Source organism: Zeugodacus cucurbitae, chromosome 2 (genome assembly GCF_028554725.1).
Source record: "Zeugodacus cucurbitae isolate PBARC_wt_2022May chromosome 2, idZeuCucr1.2, whole genome shotgun sequence".
In the NCBI taxonomy this organism is placed as follows: Eukaryota; Metazoa; Arthropoda; class Insecta; order Diptera; family Tephritidae; genus Zeugodacus; species Zeugodacus cucurbitae.
This window is the reverse complement of record NC_071667.1, coordinates 69,362,876-69,384,128: the sequence shown is the minus strand read 5'-3', so window position 1 is coordinate 69,384,128 and position 21,253 is coordinate 69,362,876. Positions and strand designations below refer to the sequence as shown.

At 33.7% G+C, this 21,253-nt stretch overlaps 3 protein-coding genes across 4 annotated transcripts; 1 reads left to right on the top strand and 2 right to left on the bottom strand.

Annotated features, from left to right (window-relative positions):
• The first annotated feature begins 6,646 nt into the window (after positions 1-6,646).
• LOC105211894 (39 kDa FK506-binding nuclear protein) lies at positions 6,647-8,528 on the top strand. Its single transcript, XM_011183571.2, has 5 exons — positions 6,647-6,830; positions 6,977-7,207; positions 7,270-7,500; positions 7,559-7,612; positions 7,677-8,528. Exons 1-5 carry the CDS (start codon positions 6,821-6,823, stop codon positions 8,246-8,248), a joined length of 1,098 nt encoding a protein of 365 aa, XP_011181873.2. The 5' UTR covers positions 6,647-6,820; the 3' UTR covers positions 8,249-8,528.
• A 218-nt stretch (positions 8,529-8,746) lies between these two features.
• Positions 8,747-9,820, bottom strand: LOC105211893 (39S ribosomal protein L9, mitochondrial). The gene is made up of 3 exons (XM_011183569.3): positions 9,634-9,820; positions 9,222-9,548; positions 8,747-9,164 (listed from the first exon to the last, which is right to left on the bottom strand). Exons 1-3 carry the CDS (start codon positions 9,703-9,705, stop codon positions 8,796-8,798), a joined length of 768 nt encoding a protein of 255 aa, XP_011181871.3. The 5' UTR covers positions 9,706-9,820; the 3' UTR covers positions 8,747-8,795.
• Positions 9,821-9,944: 124 nt separating this feature from the next.
• Positions 9,945-19,752, bottom strand: LOC105211892 (serine protease easter). 2 transcript variants are annotated; one of them, XM_029040001.2, is made up of 4 exons: positions 18,951-19,752; positions 11,710-11,906; positions 11,404-11,647; positions 9,945-11,308 (listed from the first exon to the last, which is right to left on the bottom strand). In XM_029040001.2, the coding sequence occupies exons 1-4, from the start codon at positions 19,015-19,017 to the stop codon at positions 10,575-10,577; spliced, it is 1,242 nt and encodes a 413-aa protein (XP_028895834.2). In that variant the 5' UTR covers positions 19,018-19,752; the 3' UTR covers positions 9,945-10,574. The 2 variants fall into 2 exon arrangements, with proteins under 2 accessions (XP_028895834.2, XP_011181870.3); XM_011183568.3 differs by lacking the exons at positions 9,945-11,308; positions 11,404-11,647; positions 11,710-11,906 and adding exons at positions 12,722-13,588; positions 13,651-13,849; positions 14,264-14,460 and having other exon boundaries at positions 18,951-19,652.
• Positions 19,753-21,253: the final 1,501 nt, after the last annotated feature.

The following is a 21,253-nucleotide window of genomic DNA, read 5'->3' as shown; positions in this document are numbered from 1 at the left end:
GTGTAATATAGAGAAGGTCCAATTGCGGACCAGCGTGTGAATTGTCAAAATCTAACAAATCACGATGAGCGTGTTTCACCTCAGCCAGCTCGGAAGGAGAAATTTTAACAGTGCCACGTTTACAGAACTGAGCATTAAATGAAAAATATACTCAGACATTAACATCGATTCTCTTGTCGTGTGCTGGGCTTTTGGCTTATATGTTTTCAAATGTATGTATGTACATATATGCTGATATATTTATTTTTGATATATTTATGAATGCATATATAATTTATTACATTTCAATTAAATTTTGCATTTAAAGGCTTGTTTTTAGGCACAATGTACTTATAGACCAAAATATGTAGATATGTTATACATATTTTCAAAATGTACTTATGGACCAAACTATGTACATATGTACATTTGTAATTTTTTATAATATGGTATATGTATGTACTTTTATAAAAATTATTTACATATTATACTCAATATATATGCACTTACGTGCAAATTATATCATTATAACTTATCAGTAAAGAGCACGTGCGCAATATATTTACATACATACATATGTTTGTAAAAAGTGAAGCATACATAAACTTACAAACATATTTGCATGCACATGTAAGCAATTTAGCCATTAGCAAAAAGTCCTGCATATATACATACATATATGTATGCGCACACTTGTATGTCTGTCAACCATCAGAAAAAATCAAAAGCATTGTTCTACAAAAACAACTACCTTTTTAAGCCGCATGACCAGCATCACAAGTTAATATGCCAGTTAATCGACGAAGACAAATTCTATAGTAAATACAACAAAAACACTTTCATTCATCAACGCATGCGCACATTCAACATGGCAAAGTAGCTTCATTCATAAACTCAAATGCCATACACATCTCCCCGCGCATACGCATGTCCACAAACGTCTTTTCGCGACGATGACAAAAATCATAAATTGAATAATTTTCTTCAGTTCTTCCTGAAAGCAAAAGTGACAACACCGCAAAAACCTAGAAACAAAAGTGACAACATAGCATATTTGACGATTTACAATTCAATATTCAATATTTCTTTGATTTTGTAATTTTGCATATTTGTCTGAAAATACAGTACTTGTCCAATAAATTATGAACGAGAGCAAACATTTAATATTTTTAATAATTCCTATTTCACAATATTCGATTGTAGAACTCCATTCGCTTTTATTTCAAAAACTTAAGCAAACATAATAGGCTATAAACTATATAATTTTTTTCCAAAAATATTTATGTTTATATTAATGATTTAAATTAGAACTATGCACATTTTTTCTCTTCGTTCGTATTTATTGGACAAATACTGTATACGTACATATGGACATGTACGAATATTTCAATATGCTGTTGAACATTCACACGCCCATATACATATTTCCATATGCGTTCGAGTTGTTGAATAGGGGTTGATTTTGCACATTACGCGATGCGATGTACGTTTATACAAATGTTTGTATGTTCGCATATTTGCATGCCGTTAATATACATACATATGTACATATACTGGAAATTAAAGACATTTTTATTGTTTTAAGATAAAATATACAATTTTCATTTATTTATAAATATTTTGTTGTTTATTTTATAGTTATATTAAGATTAAAAGATACAATTTTCATCTATTTGCATTTAAATATTTTGTTATATATTTTATGGTTATATTACGATTTAAATTAATATAAAATTAAATTCAAATATATTAAATTAATATAAAATTTATATTTACAAATTACATATTTACATAGAAATAAAAATATTTAAAATAAAAAAAAATTAAAAATGCATTTCTGAATTGCGAAATTTCCCATTGTTAAAATGGAAATTTCTCACACGACTCAATAATTAAATCAAGTCATTTACTTTCACCTGCTTTTTTAAACACAACTTAATCCATCTTGATTAAGATCAACATTTGTGTTTAAAAAAGCTAGGCTCAGATGCATATGTACATATGTGCTAAATAAAAAAAGAAATAGAAGAAAATAGAACAACCTGAAAATAGAAGAGAAAACTGAAAATAGAAGAAAAGAGGCTGAAAATAAAAAAAACCTGTAAATTGAATAAAGATAAAAATAATAATTAAAAAAATGTAATTGTTCTCATTTCGTTAGGTTTACTTACCCGAAAGTAAGATGCTCTTAAAACATAGGGTTAAGGCTTGCAACATTTTAAAGTTTGTTCTGTTTGTCAACGCGCTTCCGATGTCGTTCCTTGTCTAATTCCTCTGTCAATAACCATTTAGAATTTTTATATAAAAGGACAGTCACTAGGTATTCTAACAATTTCATTTTATGGTCAAGGCACTCATCGGTTTCCGAAAACCACTGAGGGAAAACTTTTTCGGTTTTTTCTTTAATTGCGGACAACATTAAACTCCGAACATTCGAATAATGCGCATATTTGTTGAAGAGCCTGACGTACCACATCATTTGAAGTCGACACACTTCGAAGACCCTATCGTCAGGATTGACAAGCCGTAAATCGGTGTCTTCCTTGTAGTTTTTGGCTTTGATAAGAGCCTCCGAATAAAGCGTAAGGTCGCTTTGTGTCTTCGTCATTGCACTTTTACATTTTTCGCAATGGATTTTACACAAAATTTTCTGGTATATACCATAGCCTGTGTAATATCGCTTGATGTGGACGTCTGCTGTGTCATCCTCCTCAACAAAATTTTCGCCAGAAATATTTATCTCAATGGCTAGTTGCTCACATTCCTGTTCGGTTCCCTGTAACTCTAGATGACGATCTTCGGGGCCTATATTCCAATCTAAATTTATGTCGTCATCATCCTGACAATTACCACCCTTATTAACAAACTGGTTCCTCAAAATTTTCATCGAAATTAAACGTCCAACTATATACTGAATCTCACTGGCACTTGGGTGGGTATTTATTCCCTGACTTGCTCGGACTCTATAAAAAAAATTTTCCAACGCATCCTGATTCAATTTACCCAAGAATACAAACTTTAATTCTTCTTGTTTTTGAAATAGCTCTTGACACAATTTAATCATACCACTAATTGTGATACAAAACCCCTTAATACACCTGACTTTAGCACCATTCGGAAGTTTAAGTGATTTCAAATACCTGATGTAATCATATAGGCGTTGGACCTTACTTGAATCATTCTTAGCTAACGGACATTTGAATGGATTTTTGTGATGAAATACTTTCGAGTCTAAATCGTCAAAGAGGTCGTTCATCTTTTTCACAAATAATTGGGTAGGCTTCGCACACTTTAATACATATTCGTCGGAGCCTAACAGATTTTTGCTTAAGGCCAATTCAATCCCTGAAGCGACGGAATTGCTTAAGACCTGGGTGGCACGCTTTACAGACATTTTTTCGAAGACGCTGGGATAAATATGGGGCTCAGTTAATTTTGGACATATTTTGAAATTGACGTTATTTTTATCGATAGAGTATAATGTTTTAATGACATTGAAACTAGCTATTCCATCTGGGGTTGAAATATCAAATTTCATGAGTGTATTACGGACGGACTTAATTAGATGGCAATAGTCATATATGCAGTAAATTTTCGACCCTTCGTGCATTGCATAAGGGTGTTCTTCGCTAATTCCAAGAGAATTATAAATAGAACCATTCGAAGAACCTTGATCACAGACTAGAGCCTTCACGTTGAGGCCAATAGATTTTAGTGCTGCGATATTGTTAATTAAAATAGGTGCCAAAGCTTTGGTAAGAATACCACCTTTAGTAATGTAATAGGAAAACACATATTTCCAATTTGAAGACAGCCCCTTAACCATGAAAAATAAACACTTATTTCCTATTTTCATTTCACGATGGCCTTCTCCTAAATCTACAAACCCATCAATTACATCCCTAACTCTGTTGTAAGTAAGATCGGACTTGATACTTATTTCGTCAAATAAGAGAACGCAGTTACGTTCTAGATCGGACATATTTTTGACAATTTTGTCTAAATTTTTCATAACATTGGCATCTAAACCAGGGACAACATATGAAATTGGGCGCCATCGCAAAAGAGAACTCTTGCTCGGTAAAGCGAAACCTAAATCGTCACGCATGAAATTATAACATTTGTTGGACATATAACTAACATTTTGTGCCAATGTTTTTTCCTTGTCACTGAAGAAAGTGCGCTTGGTGACGATCATCCTCGCGAATGTAACAGCGTCTTCGCTTGAAGATTTATCCGCAACTATTGAATTTAATTTAAGGTCTTCATATTTTTTTTTCAGACTTTGAATAATTTGCTGCAACTCTTCGATTTTTTTATTTAATTTTAGCGTATTAGTCTGATAGTAACGTGCCGACCTAGCAAATCGCTCCCGACTGTCTAAAGCCTCAAAGCCTACTTCATTATTGTGGGGTCCTAGTCCTAACCTATTATCTTCTAAAATAGAAAATTCCTCGAATTCTTTTAATGTCATATCGTCCTCTCCTACATCTACTTTCGTTCGAATATATGTTTTTGTGACGGGCGGGCACACCCAATTAGAGTCAGTACTAGACGAGCTATGATTTAGTATTTGCTCTAACTTTAAACAAGGGAAAGCCCCAGGCAGAAGTTTATACCTAGTGACATATTGGGGGTCAAAATGATTTTGACAGATATGCAAGGCATCAGATGGCGACACATTTAAGTTGCAAGCCTTTGCCCAACTTTGTCGAACATCTTCTCTATTCGGGAACTGGTACAGCACCCTATTCACCTTGGATTTGCAACTGCTAATGCAGCAGCTTCTACGTTGAAGAGGACCAGTCCACAAATGTTTCGGTGGGTCATCATAGCCTATTTAATATTGCAAAACTACGGGTCAGTTATATGTATATACATACATTATATAAAAATAATAATTATATATCCTATATATTATATAAAAACATCTACAAAACTTACATATAAATAATAATAATTGACAATTATTTTCAAGATATGCAAATTTAATAAACACACTAGAGGGTGCTTTCATTTTAAACAACACTGTAGTTAAATATATCTATCGTAATTTCGTACACGCATATCAACAAATTCAATTGCAAATATATGTATCTATCAGATATTCGAAACAAATCCTATTTGACTAAAGTTGAATTATTGTTTTATTTTATATACGATTGAAATGTTTGGTTATTAAGTGAATTTAAAAACTGATATTTTTGCAAAAGGATATTAACGCTTATTAATATGTTATTAAGGGTGATCCATTTCGAGGTTTCCTACTTTTTTAAGAAAAAACACAGAAAATTCAAATTTAATGGGTAATGTTTATTATCAATCGAAATTACATTCATTGTTATTTATTGTTTAATGATTATCCTTTTCAAATGTTGGCTGTGGCTACGTTTCAGATGGTCCATCTGTTGAATCCAAAATCTTCTCTCAATAAATCCATTCATCGTCGCCGATATCACTAGCTTTCATCAGGCATCAAATATTTGGTTATCATGACGCGATAACCGTCGCCACTGTTACGTATTCACCGGAAATATGGACCGATGATTCGACCGGCCCAAAAAAAGTACCTCTACATGGATCACCCGATATATATTATTATTATATATTGAATTTCACTTTTTTATGAAAACCCAAAAGTTTTCGCTATGCGTAAATGTACACTGCTATTTTTATTAACACAACTGTTTAAACTTGCTACCAACCGCTGTTTTAGCCTATAGTAAATAGATACACTCATATGCATATACACACAATTATACATCATACATATCTACACATACCATATATTCACAAAATCATTTATATATTTTTAATATTTTGCCATAAACGTAAAAATCACAAAACGCACAAATTTAAGTTTAATTTTTTCACATATTTGGTAATTTTAAAAATATCTACAAATATTCAAATTCAAATTCAAACATTCAACAACCTTTTTGTGCACGCACACACTTGCTACATTCATAAATAAACAAAAACTTACCAAGGTTCAGGGTGGGCACTGCATTCGCCTTCAACTTTTTCACACCCTGTGCACTTTTCTCAAAGTGCCTAATGCATACAAATGCATTGCGGGTGGGTAAATCCAACGTTGGTGGGATCCGTAAGTTTTCCACCCACTTCCTAAAATCCTCCTCATTTTTGGGGAAAGAAAAGTATCTTTCTGCCGAATCTGTATCACATCCGCGAACGCGACACTTTCTTACGTTTTTTGACATTTTTTTTATAAAAATTTAAATATATTAAAATAGCGAAACGATTAGCACTTGTATTCTTAGCAAAATTCCTTTGGAACTGAATTGCTTTGGAACTAAAATTCCGTTGATAAATCTCTTTTCTACTGTCATTTTGGCGCGATTTCCCCAGTTTCATATTTATTAGAAAATATTTAGAAAAAGCATATAATATACAAGAACTTTTCCAATCAAAAAGCACCTGCATGTATATATATAACAGCTTTGCTCTCTCTTATTCATACATTGGCCTGCTCTTTCTCATTTAACACCGAAACCGCTCAATTCTGCTATTTTCGAGTGCGCTGATGTTAAACCAGTGGTGAAACACGCTAATAATTTTCTGTGGTGAAACACGCTCATCTTGGCGAGTACCCCTGCGAAAAGAGGACCACTTTGACAATCGGCACACCATGAACCTTCTCTATTATTCACGTTCTCTGCATACCATCGCGTTCACTTCTTGGCATTCAGTTGCAAAGGAATTTTATTGTAGTTTCGTTACCGGCATCAAAGCATTGTTTAAGAAATATTCACCTTCTTCCAAGGCAATTAACAATACAGTTATTTTTAAAGTGCATTAAATTTTACTAAATAATAACAAAATGTTTTGGGGTAAGTGTACAAGACTAACTGATGAATATTTTGATTTTGTGGAGAAACAATTTCACCACGTGTTTTTTTTTGTGCGCGCGGGTCAAAAAAAAACCCACGCCATCTTTATAATAAAAAGTTAATTGCATGTATTACTGATTTTATAGGATTAAATTTAAAACCTAACCGTAAATATACGCAAAAAACGAGCAAGCCCTTCCACATCTCCTTGGCATCGTTGGATACCGATTCTGTGTCAGATGAAGGCGCCAACCAAATTTTCATCAATCATGATAATCAGAAATTTTTGATTTGCACATTGCGCAAAGGCAACTGCGAACAAGTTATGCTTGATCTGAATTTCGGAGAAGGAGATGAAATTTGCTTCCAAAGTATTGGTAAGTATTTAAAACAGCAAATTTGAAATGAACTTTCTCAAATAAGTATTATATCTATGTAGGTAGCGGAAATGTTAGTCTTACTGGCTACCTCATTGATAAATTCAACTTCATGGATGATGAAGACGAGTCGGATTTAGAAGATGAAGAGGAAGAAGCAGTCGAAGATCTTCGTCAAGCTCTAAACAAAAAAGCCAACTCCAAAAAGGGCAATGCAAAGAAGCAGGCAGTTGAAGAGGAAGATGATGATGATGATGAAGAGGACGATAGCGATTTCAATGATGAAGGTTTAGGTAAGTTATCAAATAATGCTGCATGCATAAGCCTAATAATATACTTTGCTTTAAACAGATGAAGTCGAGGAGGATGATGATGAAGAAGACGAAGAAGGTGATGACGATGATGGTAAATTTTAAAATTGTTTTATAAATATAGCGAAGACTACAATTTGCAATTTAATTTTGTACAGATGAAGATGACGATGACGACGACGACGATGAAGAGGTCGAGGAGGAAGAAGATGAAAGTGAAGATGAAGAAGTCCAACAACCAAAAGCTAAACAACCAAAATTGGATAAGCCACAAAAACAACAAAATGGTGTTGCAAAAGAAAGCCAAGCTGCTGCTGATAAAAAAGGCAAGAAGGACAAAAAAGCAAACAAAGCTGAACAGCAGAAGCAACCCCAACAGAAAGCTGGTGGTGAACGTGTCATAACTGGTGGAGTAAAAATCGAAGATATTCGTGTAGGCAATGGCCCAGAAGCTAAGTCTGGCAAACGTGCACAAGTGTTTTATGAAGGAAGACTTAAATCTAACAATAAGGTATTCGATAGTCTGAAGACCGGCGCTGGTTTCAAATTCGGTCTTGGTCGTGGTGAAGTCATTAAGGGTTGGGATGTTGGCGTCGTTGGAATGAAGGTGGGCGGCAAACGTCGCATCACTTGTCCACCACACATGGCATACGGCGCACGTGGTTCACCACCAACAATTCCACCAAACAGCACACTAGTGTTTGAAGTGGAATTGAAGGGTGTACATTAGAAATATAAAGTCCTTAAATTGTTTTGTTTAACTTAGCATTTACATATATAGTTGCGACAATTCGCATTTAAAATTTTTTTAATATTTTGTCTTGAGTTTCAAATAAGTTAAAATACCAATTGTTTCATATATTATTTTCATTATTATTCCTTTGCATAAATATGAAAATGTGCAGAAAGGTAACTCGACATTTTCTCATATATGAGCAGAAACTCCCCTTATGAATAATTAAAAGGATAAATACATTCGAAGTACTGTTTTGTAAAAAATAAAAACTAAATTGTTTGAATTAATCAAAATTTTTAAAAGGTCACAAATATCTACAATCTGAGATTTTGAGAATTGATTTTTTAACTAATAAAACTAACCACGTAGAACAATCGTTAGTATTCATGAAATCGAATTTTACGTATTTATATTCGATTCCTCGCAATAGCATTACCCGAAACTACTTCTTTTAATATATATTATTATATTAACATAAAACTAAATAAATACTTTAATTAATAGGTAGTTTAATGAATTTTTATTGTTTATATTGCATATACTACTTTTCTTCTACTTTTTCGGCGAGCGCTTCTTTAGAGTTTTCACTACCGAAAAGCGGTTCCGAAGTCATTTTCCAATATTCCGGAACATACGGTAATCGTTCGCTCGGATCTGTACTCCAGTGATGGATACGACAACGTAGTCGCGCCTTTTCCAGATTATTTACAGTAATGGTGCAATAAAACTCTTTGCCCTCTTTATTCATATCGGGTCCTTCAATGCGCGCTTCTGGCATAGTAATGCAATCTTCCGGACAATGGATGCCGGCCTTCCGCAGTGACGCCTTTATGTGCCATGGTTCCACAACCCATGGCTGATCTTTATTCATAACTACTGCCAGTGTAAAACGTTCGATAACATTTACCGTCTATGAAATTGAGGAATACATTAAAAGCAATTACAAAAAATAAAGAAATATACATACGCGTTGCGCAAATGCTGAGCTATGGCTGACAGTTTTCTTCTCGTCCTCCGTTTTGGCATACAACGCCACATTTTCATCGGTTTTGTATACTGCCAAACCAGGCAGCAACAATTTATTGTATGCGAAATTTGGTCTCACCGATACCACATCGCCCTTATCGCCCACACCTTCCACATAGGTTTTCAGCACAACTTCTAAATTTGGCCGACGTTTCACATTTGTATCCTCAACCAGCTCATAAATAAAGTGTTTAGCACGTAACTTTTTGGGTTTGGCGTTCGTTTTATGCAACAATGGATCATATTTGCGCTTCAACACAAAAGTTGTCTGAAGAAAGTATATAGAATGTAACGCATGTCAATGCATTGGTTATGTGTATGAAATTTAATGGAAAAAGTAACAAAACACTCACCCGCACTTGCTGCTGCACGGTCGCTACACTTTTGAGCAGATTAATAGAACTGTTACACCATGTTTTCAACATATTTAATCAAAAACTTTTATTATTTTTTTGTAGTAATTCAAAATTTATCAAAAAAATGCAGCGACAAATAATTTGACCACCGGTGAAACAGCTGTGCCGTTTGACATTTCTTATGTAAGCAAAGCAAGTCTACACTTGCTAAAGCAGAGTTGTTAGCAATAATGAAATCTACATATCCGGTTCGGAACAAAGGTATTGCCTAACGTTAATAACCCGCTTTATTTAAAAAAGTATTTGAGTGTAATGTAATTAAATACATGAATATATTTATTAGGAGAAGTACAATTTTTGATTAGTTTGATTACAAAGTGGAGATTATGTTTAAATTTAAAAAAAATTAAGAAGTCAATGAATGCCCTAGAGATATTTGGGATTTCATATTTACTAAGCAATTTTAGTGGTGTGAGTAAACTGGCAACACAAAATACATTTATTTGCAGCTTAATCTAAATAAGAACTCATAAGTTTCTAAATGCATACCTCATATTCCTAGAAGTCAACTAATTACTGATTTCGCACAACCTTATTGTCATTTGCATAGTGAATAACGTACTTCTATGTATACCTACAGCTGTACAATTTGACATTACTTTCTCACCTTTTCAGGCTAAACTCTAAAATACGTACAAACCATTAGTCTAATTGTTAAAAGAAATGTAATAAAGCCCAGGTAGTTTTCCTAAACTGAAAAGAACTCGCCAACTATAAGCTAGCCAGGCCAGGAGCCATAATGCGCATCTGCTTACTGCTCTATATAATGCTATATGTACATATATATGTGTGTATAAGCGGATTACACTTCAGTGACACACTTCATACTTATTAATTAATGTAAATGTAAATGGTGTCTGCACTTCTTTGGTGCAAACTTAAGACTCAATAGTTGCTTGTATCCAGTCAACAAAGTGTCCAACTCGTGTATAAACACCTGGCCAACCTTCTAAACCGCATGATGCTGGTCCAAACGAAACGATGCCAATCAAAAAATAATATGTACGTCCACGGCCCGTCGTGCCCAGTCCGATGAGTGGACCACCGGAATCACCGCGACACGAATCGACACCTTTCTTGCCACCAGCACACATTTGTGTGGCCTCGAGTAAAATACTTTGCGGACGATAAACATGACGACAATTCTCCAATGGCACGCCAACTAGTTCGGCTTTCAATTTAACATTACTGCTAGATTTCGATTCGGTTTTACCCCAACCGGCCACGTCCATGATGATGTCATCAAAGGTGGCGGTACGTAAGTTATTATTCAACGGCAAGCATATGGGTCGTATGAAATCGGTGAATGTGACAGCGTTCTTTAAACGCAAGAGTGCGATGTCGTTCACTTGATTCATCGAATTCGGATCATATCGTGGATGGGGTATGGCGTTTTCCACGGGCACGTCAATGTGCATTGGCGCACAGTCCTTCTCACCGCGTACATCCACTTCGCAATCCGGATTTGTTGTCGTGTCCCATTCACCCAAACGTACTGCGGAGATCAGCCAGTCATTGGGTAAAGCCTTGCCGTTGACACAATGTGATGCGGTGACAATGTAACGCGAACTGATGAGCGAGCCACCACAGTGATGGCCAATACGACCAAATGCTGCAAGGCATATTAGTAATTCAAATGAGTTGCTTGTACTAAATATTATTACTTTCATTGGAAATTAAAAAAAAAACAACAGCGGCAGCTCTTACGTTTTGTGTATTCTATTAAGGCCATCCAAGGATATTCATCGATCTTTGTGGTGTTGCCACCATAAATTCGACTTGACGTCATTTGTCCGCATTTGCTGGGACGTGGTAGCTTTCTCGATTTTGTGGATTCCATCGGCATCTTATCTAAAAGTACGGCTTTCTTGAAGCCTGGACCCGATTTGATGGGCTTCACAGCGACTTGTGTCAGTATAAGCGGTGTAGTGTTTTGATCTGGACAGCAAATCTGCGAAAATTCTTAAATATTATTTAAATTTTCGCGGTTTTCACTCACCGGTTTTGACTCACCAGCACTTTGCCATTAAGATATCCACATTGGCTCTGACTCAAGTAAAGTCTATTCACATCATGCAACGGTTGATTTATCAGCAAAGTGTATAGTTTTTTGCAATGCTGCAATATTACACAGGAACCGGGCCGACCGTTTGGCGTGATGCAGTGGCCGAAAGTGAGTTTCCCCATCGTTCCATTAGGATGGTGGTACTCTAGAATTCAAAAATGCGCCAAAATTTTTAAAATTGTGTTTATAGAGTGATACAGTAGAAAGATAGTGAGTAGAAAACATAGTCAGAGTAACGGTAACCAAAGTACAATCAAATAAATAGAAAATAGAGTTCTGAGTAGAGGTAAGCCCCGGGAGGCCCAGGAAACGAGTTGTTTCGATGGGGACGGACCAAAGTGAAAGGGTTGGCGAGGGGTTAATTTGGCATATAAAGAGGTGGTTAGTGTCATACGAAGACTCTTTGCATGCCGGGCAAATATTAGGTATGTCGGTGTCCAGTCTGGATAGATAGCAGTTTAAGATAGGTTTTAGTTTAACTATCTACAGCGAAGTTGCGCGAGAGTTACTCAAGTTTAGAGAGGCATCTCGAGCTCGGTATCTGCAATTGTTGATGATTTGACTCCAAGTACGCGGGGAGGGAGTCAATGAAGGTGTTATGTTAATAGTTCTTCTGTGCTTCTTGTGTCTGTCGCGTTCGAAGTTCAGTGGGTATAATTCTGTAAATTGTCGACGTATTTCAGGAAGGTACTCTTGAGGGCTCTGGGAGACTACTCGGCTTTTAGCAAGTAATTGCAGGGATGGTTTTTGTAGAAAGATCCCAACAGAAACTGTTAACATACGAGCCTCATAGTGTAGGTGTCCGAACGGAAGTCTGTAGCTTCCCTACTGCGTTCTAATGCAACCAGGCGAACATATAAGGTCGGATTTCTTACAACTCTCTGGCCGCTTAAGATTTGAGATTAGACTTAAACTACCTATACACAATCTTAGACTCTTAAAATGTATTAAACAAATGTATCTCGATAAATACATACAAATTTTATTTATTTGAGTAGGTATACATGTGTATACATATGAGTATATATGCATTTAATTAAAATATATCATCAATATTATAAAACCTTATCAATAATATTCAAAATTATGCAGTCTAAGGTTGAATTGTTCCTTGAATCCAATCTATAAAGTTGCCAACTCTTGTGTAAACACCCGGCCAACCGTCCAAGCCACACGGTGTTGGTCCAAATGAAACGACGCCCGCTAAGAAGTAGTATGACAATGCTTTCTTGGTATTATCCAAACTGATCAATGGACCACCAGAGTCGCCACGACATGAATCCACACCCGCTTTGCCGCCAGCGCACATTTGTGAAGACTCCAATAATATATTTTCCGTAGCATAACGGTCATAACACTTGTTCAACGGTACACCGGCAACTTCGGCTTTCAATTTCAACGTACTAACCGATTCGCTTTCCGTCTTACCCCAACCCGCAACATCCATAACAATACCATCGAATGTAGTCGTCCTTAGATTGGCGCTTATCGGCAAGCAAATGGGTCGAATAAAATCTGTATACTGCACATTTCGATTGAGACGCAACAGTGCTAGATCGTTAACTTGACTTTTCGAGTTTGGTACATACTCCGGGTGTGGAATTGTCTTTTCCACGACCACATCCATATAAGGTGGCGCACAATCCTTTTCACCACGCACATCAACTTCACAATCCGGGTTGGTAGTCGTATCCCATTCTCCCAATCGTACGCCACTCAATCTCCAGTCGACGGGTATTGCTGGGCCATTTACGCAATGCGATGCTGTGATGACGTAACGTGAATTGATAAGCGAACCGCCACAATGGTGTCCTTTGTTGCCGGTAGCTGTGAGGAATATCGAGGAATTTTTAAGTATTGTTTTTAGTATATATTCACGTTAAACCTACGCTTTGTGTATTCTATCAGCGCCATCCATGGAAATTCATCGATTTTCGTAACATTGCCGCCATAAATACGATTGGACAGCACATTGCCGCATTGACCAGGCTGTGGCAAGAGATTACTCGGCGCAACCGGTGGCGGTGTGGTGGTGGGTTGTATCGAGGGTATGTTAATAACCTCTCGATAACGATCGGGACAACAAATCTGTGAAGTTCGGGAAGTTAAGTTTATAATATAGATATGTATAGTATAAATAATGTGTGAGAAGAAGTTTTATACCCAATTTATTGCACGATTTTAACGGTGAAGATAAACTGGTGAATCATTTTTTTACGAAATATGTAGATCACATATTGAGTTCTTCAAGCACGCAAATTAGAATCTAGTACTCTTTCAATGCTTATAGAGCTTTTATTGGAATATTAAGTAAAAAAGCTTTACTAAGACTCGATACAGCTAAAAGTATATGATAGAATATAATTTATTTATACTTTTATTTCTAGGAAATATGATTATTTGCTGTATTTTTTGGAAAAAAAGCTTAAGAGCATTATACATATGAATACGTAATAGCCTTGGGTATAAAAAGCGCTCACAAAATCAAAATCTCATCCTTACCAACACTTTGCCATTCTGATAACCGCACTGACTCCGACTCAAATACAGACGATCTGAATCGAGAAGCGGTGCTTTCAGCAGCAAATTGAACAGATATTTACAGTCGTCGAGTATGAGGCATAGCGCACGCTCACGATTTGGCGTGATGCAGCGTCCAAAGTTGGGCACATCGGCATACTCATTGGGAAAATAGAATTCTGTCAATAAATTAAAACCAATAAAATTAATATCAAAATAAATTTACTTAGCTTCTATACATACTTGATTAATTTAGTTGGATGAGAAGAAGCGTGTTGTGTTTTTTTCATACATATGAACTGGAAAGATTAGCCAACACCGAGTTAATGAATTTGTGTGTATGTTTGTATGTTTGTATGTGTGTTATTGCGTTTGTTTACTTTTCATGTGTTTAGTATGCATGTATGTACAGAGAATTCTTTGAAATCCACAAATATTTCCCACTTTCAGTTAAGAAACTGGTTTACTATTGAACATGGCTCGTTTGCAAATAACAAATGACAATAATTAGTCGCTGTCATTATTTTATTTTGGCAGAACAAGAAGATTTGGTTTCTTGCATGCAAATTGTTGAAATGAAAAATACCGAAATCTTCAACAAAAGAATATTTCTAGGTAAAAGTTAATACTTGATATGGTATATATGCTATTATTTTTAATAATATCGTAGAATGTATTGAAGACATAGGTGAACTACAATACTGTGTTATAGAAATTTTGATAATTTTTTTTTTTTACGAAAATCCAATAGACGTACCCTAATACACGCAATCTTATTCAGAGATCAAAAAATCTTTGACCTTACCGTGAGATTTCGTCACAAACAAAAAATCCCTATACTTATCTTAGAGTACCAAGCTTAACTTGAATACTGTCAAAGTTTCATGTCATTGCATTCAACCGTTCTCAGGTTAATGCCTTCAGGAAGACATTGGTTTTGTTATTATGGTTTATAATGGAAATGGATCTCCTAGGTTTTTTTTTTAATTGTTTCCTGTTTGGAAAACACCAAGTTTTTGCGACGATTTGTCATAATGTATGAAACGTACATACAACATTACACACTTGATTCCATTCAGCGGTCCAATGAATGTTTGTTGCACGGTTCAAGTCTCGAAGAGCTCGAAAACATAACAGTTTTAGCCAAAAATTTTTGGGATCACTTTGAATCGATTTTCAACGACTGCCTCGAACACGGTAAAATAATCAATAAACAATATTACTGTGCGGTATTGTATCGATTGAACGACGAGAACAAAGTCAATTTAACGACTTTTCAGTTCAAATCCGGTAATTTCGCATAACTCAAGAGAACATTTCAGAAAATACTACACAGTTTATGCAATTTATCAAACAACGAGTACTTTGCGGGAACCAACGCAATCTTTAAGCCAGTCTAGGGTTTATAAGTAACTTCTACCAATGAAATCGTATGTATCCGAAAGTATAGTGCCTTGAAAGGTTTTCATGAAAACTTATACGTACACTATTTCAGAACTCTAAGCTCAGTATGATAGTAAGAAATGGATGCTTATCCACTTTTGTATGGTTTTGTCAATGCGACTTTGAGAATTTCAACATTTCAACATAAAGAGCAGAGCTCTCTGGTAATTAATATAAGGTTCAAATGATATGCTGGGTACTAACAAGTTTAATAAGAACCCGTTACTTAAACTATAGATTATGAAAGGCATAAATATCAGTTGACAGTAATTTTCAGCATAAAACTGCACCTAGTCGCTAATTACAACCCAATTTCTGGAACTAAGAGATTTCATACGCTAACATATTCTTGAAATCACAATCTATTCGGTATAACTTTGAGGTTAAAGAGCGTAAACAAATGCTGTCATCTGTTCTACTCAATGTAAACACTTTGTCAAGAAAAAGAAATCCCCGCTTATTTATAAAAATTATATGTATTTTTATTACAAAAACAACAACAGCAAAGTGTGCTATGAGTATTTTAATAAATTCAACAAATTAACTAATAACACAATTAAAGATTGTTATCAAACAAAACTTCGGAAGCTCACACTAACACCACTAAAGTTTAACTAATCAATTGAAACTCGTAACATTAACATCGAATAGCGGTGATTATATCATAACTTGGTGTTGAAAATAACTTCATCGAATGTATGTATGTATATATGTATATCTATATGCTTGTTTATACGCGAGAAATAAAGCTTTAATAGGTGAGATTTAAACACGCGAGTTTTTAAAGAAATATAATTTATAATTTGTAACTACAAGTATGACGCTAGTTTGTGGAAGCTAAATTTTCTAAAACAAAATTTTTTGCTCGAAAGTTTTTTTTTTAATTGTTATATGGATTTACGCTTGTAAATATAATATTGTAATTAGGTGTCGATGATTTAAGCAAATACATAGATTTTTAGAAATATTTAAGCGGTCGCTGACAGTTAAATCTCAAAAAAACCAGAAAGTGAACAAGCAAGACTGAAAATTTTGGGAAATACCCGCAAGTAAATGTGACATGCGAAGCAATAATATGTGCGAAATGTATGCATTACTGTTTTGTGCTATGTACTATTGTGTATATGTAAATGTGTTAAAATGTAAAAATCTATATATTTATATATATGTATATGATGTTCAAATTATGAATAAACAAAAAATGCGTTTGACGAGAACTTGTGACTGTAAAGATGATTTTGTGTGCTTGAGTTTGATTAATTGCTTGCATTAAGTCATTTTTGTGACAAAATGCTGTTATATATGTATAATTAAATACTAGGGTGATGCTTAAATTGTCGCGATTTTTTTTTAAATATTTTATGCAGGTAGGGAATGTAAAGGGAGGCTATGTCTTGGATTGACTTCATATTAATTTTAAGGCCGTATCTGCTTTAGAAGCCGAAAAAATCGTTTTTTTAGCAATTTTTTTTTGAAAGGGAAGAAAATGATTGCGGTAAACGGAATTTTAAGACGATAGTGTACATATAGTGCAAGGCTTAAAAAACAATATTTATTTTTTAATAAAAAAATATTGAAATTTTTTCAAAGTTGTAAGTATTTTTCTGGAACGCCTGGAGTCTGCACTTGTAAATCGGTGGCGGTGATGGAGGTCGTGCGATACATCTGAAACAGTCGAACCAAATTTTTTTTTTAATTTTTATAAGTTTATTTTCTTTATAAACTAAAAAAATACCGAAGAAGTTATAAAATTCCAATTTTTTCGGAGATTCACTGTTTTAAGAAAAAAATTGACTTTAAGTTGCAAAACAAGTAGTTTAAATAATACTTTTGTCCAACCTTTTTAGTTCAAATATAAGATAAATTAATACTGAAGCTAGATCACTTTGGATTTTTTTGCTCGGACATATATTCTTTTTGCTATCGCCGGCACCGTTTTCTAACACTTGTGAAAATGAAAACTCGAGAAAACGCGCTTTAAAGGTCTGCCTGAGCCTTCGCACCTGCTCGACGCTCGGCCACTAAAACTGCTCTAGCTTCGAAAATATGTCGAATTAGCCTCTGGAATTTTAAAGACATATTCTTGGATAGTTTAGGAAGAGATTTAAAACAAAACAAAAAAATCGTTTTTTTTAAGCAGACTACTGCCGTAAGAAGCGTTCTAAGACTTTTAAGTTCAGTAACTAATACTTTATTGTACTTATATATAAAAAAATTTGTTTTTATGAACTTTATAAACTAAATGCTTAATTCATTAAATTTTTAAATAAATTTTTAAATTCAATCATTTTATTGAAAATATTTTTGCCAAGTTTCTATGTGTTATTTTTGGATTAAATTGGGATTTATATAAAATCTTTTTCAATTAAAAGCAAAAAATATATTTTTCTAATGTTTATATTAGATTTAATTATATGTATACTATTTCATATTACATATTTAAACAATAATTTTGTTTACTATTAATTTGAATAATTAAACAAAATGTAATAAATATGATTAGTAGTTATTAAAAATTTATAATTTTTTTAAAATACTAATAAAAATTAATTTAAAAAAATCTACATTTAAAAATATGTATTACTAAAATTTAATTAAAAAATATATATTTTTAAAAATATTATTAAAAATTATTTTCAAAAAAATATTTTTATAAATACAGTTGAACTTCTCTAACTCCAATCACCATAACTTCGAGTTAGAGAAACTTCCGAGTTATGGAAGGTAATTTGTATGAAATTTTACTTCTATTGCCAATTCAAGAGTTCGATTTATGGAGAACTTCGAGTTTGAGAAGTTCGAGTTATGGAAGTTCCACTGTATTAATAAGAGTTAATTGAAAAAATATATTTTTTAAAATAGTATCACTATTTAGTATTTTTAAGTCTTATATCAGATTATTAAGTACTCGCAAATCTTTTGTACATCCCTAAATTGATATGCATAAATGTGTGTGTGTTATTAAATAAGTGCATCACTACAAATTTTCGTCAATAAAATGTCATGATTTAATGGTTTTTTCTATAAAAATTACTTTATGATTCATAAACAAAAGTTTATACATTTAGTTATATGCGAATGTAAGGGTTTAACTTGTAACCAGTTGGGATTTTATAAAATTTTAATGCGACATCCTTAAGTATGAAATATGTACATATGTAAATACACAATTATTAAATGATTCAGACACCGACACGGAATATATATATGTATATGTATGACTTACGTGCAGAGGCTGAACCGCACAAAAAAGCACAAAAGCAGAAGACGCTAATTAACACCGGTTTTAACATAGTGTACAATGGTGCTTGTCCCTGCTAGTATATAAAAATAACTACTGGCTTTGTTGTTATTTTGTTCTTTTTTATTTTATTTGCGTTATTAAATTATACATACATACATATGTATTGTATGTACTTGCATTTAACTATAGTTTTTGTATTTAAGCGCACACTTTTTTATGGATTTTCGTTATATTTTATTATTGTTTATTTTTTTTTTGATACTTTGTGCAACCTACAGTTTTAATCAATTCAAATTTCACACAAAAAAAGTCAATGTACTCAAAATAGAAATGACTTTATTAATTTCAATTTTTATTTCACTGCGAATATCACTCTGAATTTCTTTGTATTTTTGTGTTTCTATTTTTGTTGCAATTAAAAACGTGTAACTCAGTTGAAATTATTGTTTCGACGTCAAATGTTCACAACGAGTTTATAATTTGCATTAATTAATTAATTAATTCACAATTAATAATCAAATCCGTAGAAATCTTTTGCGCTTGAATATTTTTATTGTTACCCGGCGGCCGAATATTCAGCGAGTTATATAGCGAAAATCACCTTTGCGCTTTCTTATAACTGAGATTACGACAAGTGTCGTTTCACATCGCAAAGACAACTGAGAACTTGAGAAGATGCTTTCGGCTGGTCTACGCTGAAATCTCCTCTGAGCAATATTTATTAAACTTGTCTCGGATGGAACAGTGCTTTCGCAGCAATCCGGCATTTAAGCGCAGATTTGCTAAGCTTCTCACGAAATGGCGTTTAATACTAGTGTTACTATGTATATGCCTTTATTTTATTGTTTTTGTTTTTTTTTTTTGCGTTGGCATAGCGTTCGCTTGATTCTGCTGCTGAAAGAGCATGCACACAGCTGATTTCTCTTAATTAGTTTATATATAAATATGAGTTAAGGTATTCTAATCAGCAATTTTGTAGAATGCTTTAAAGTTTTTGCGGGCTTAAATTTTAATTGTAAATGCAAATTGATCACGCTCTAAAAACTACATAACATTGTTATATTTTAGTAAAACAAGAATATTTGCAATTGACTCATATCAGGCGTTTCTCTATGTATGGTTTCAAATGTGGACTATACACATCCAATAAAACTCTTATTTCTTTCCACTAGATCTTTGCGCATGCCGACCGTTATTTTGAAGATTTATTTCTGAAATATTAGTCTAACATTTTTTGTTATACTTCAACAGTTGTAACCGTTTTAATTCCATCAAATCTATAATACGACTTGTTCTTATTCCAGCTGCAGAAAATCATCGCCAAATAATTTTGAGAAGTGTTACCAAATTTATAGTTTTTTTACCTTACCGATTTTGGAACAAATACTGTATAGATACCATTAAATCTGTCTGGACGTATTTATAATAATATATTATGCCCGTAAATTCAGTGGGATGCATGTGCCGTTTTCTTTAAAATCTTTTTTTATTTCTTACAGTATATACCACGCGTCATCAGGATAGGGCCTCACCAGACATGCTTGGTTGATACCAATATTATCCATAGTGTTTTTGGTTAGAGATACACAATAACACAATACGATTCTTTATAATATTTTAATGAATTAGAAAGCAGAACAGTATACAAATTGGCAAACAAATATTGGGTCATCAGGATAGCGTAGGAGTCGCTGACTTAATTTTTACCATTTATGTCATATGAAAAATCAAACTTAACATTTTTCATTTATAATTAACATAATATTTTAACATAAGTTAGTAATTGGTTATGCCACCTCTGTTGACAAGAACTTCATAATTTTTTTTGGGGAGAGAACCATATAGTTTTTAAATAAAATCTAGTGTAATAATTCCGTTTTGGTGGTATATTGCTTATCAATACCATAAACCTTTCTAACCAACCATCTCCAGACATTATCTATAATATTTAGGTCTGGGAAGTATGGCGACCACTCAAGAACTTCGACATTTTGGCTTTGTACCCATGTTTTTTGCAGACCGGATGCCGTAAATACCATTCTAGATTGTCAACAATATTTCTCAACTCAACTTTTTCGAATGAAATAAAAAAAAACTTTCGTAAATGAATTTATTTTCATCCGAAAATATGAGATAATGGCTCTTCTTAGAAAGTTAAACGTTTTCGAAGTAAAATTAGGCGTATTTCTTTTCGCAACTTATGAAGAAGTTGATTTTTCTTTAGTTTCTGCCTTTTTTAACAAACCCCACTGAGTATTTGAAAAACAAATTTTTTGCTCAAAACC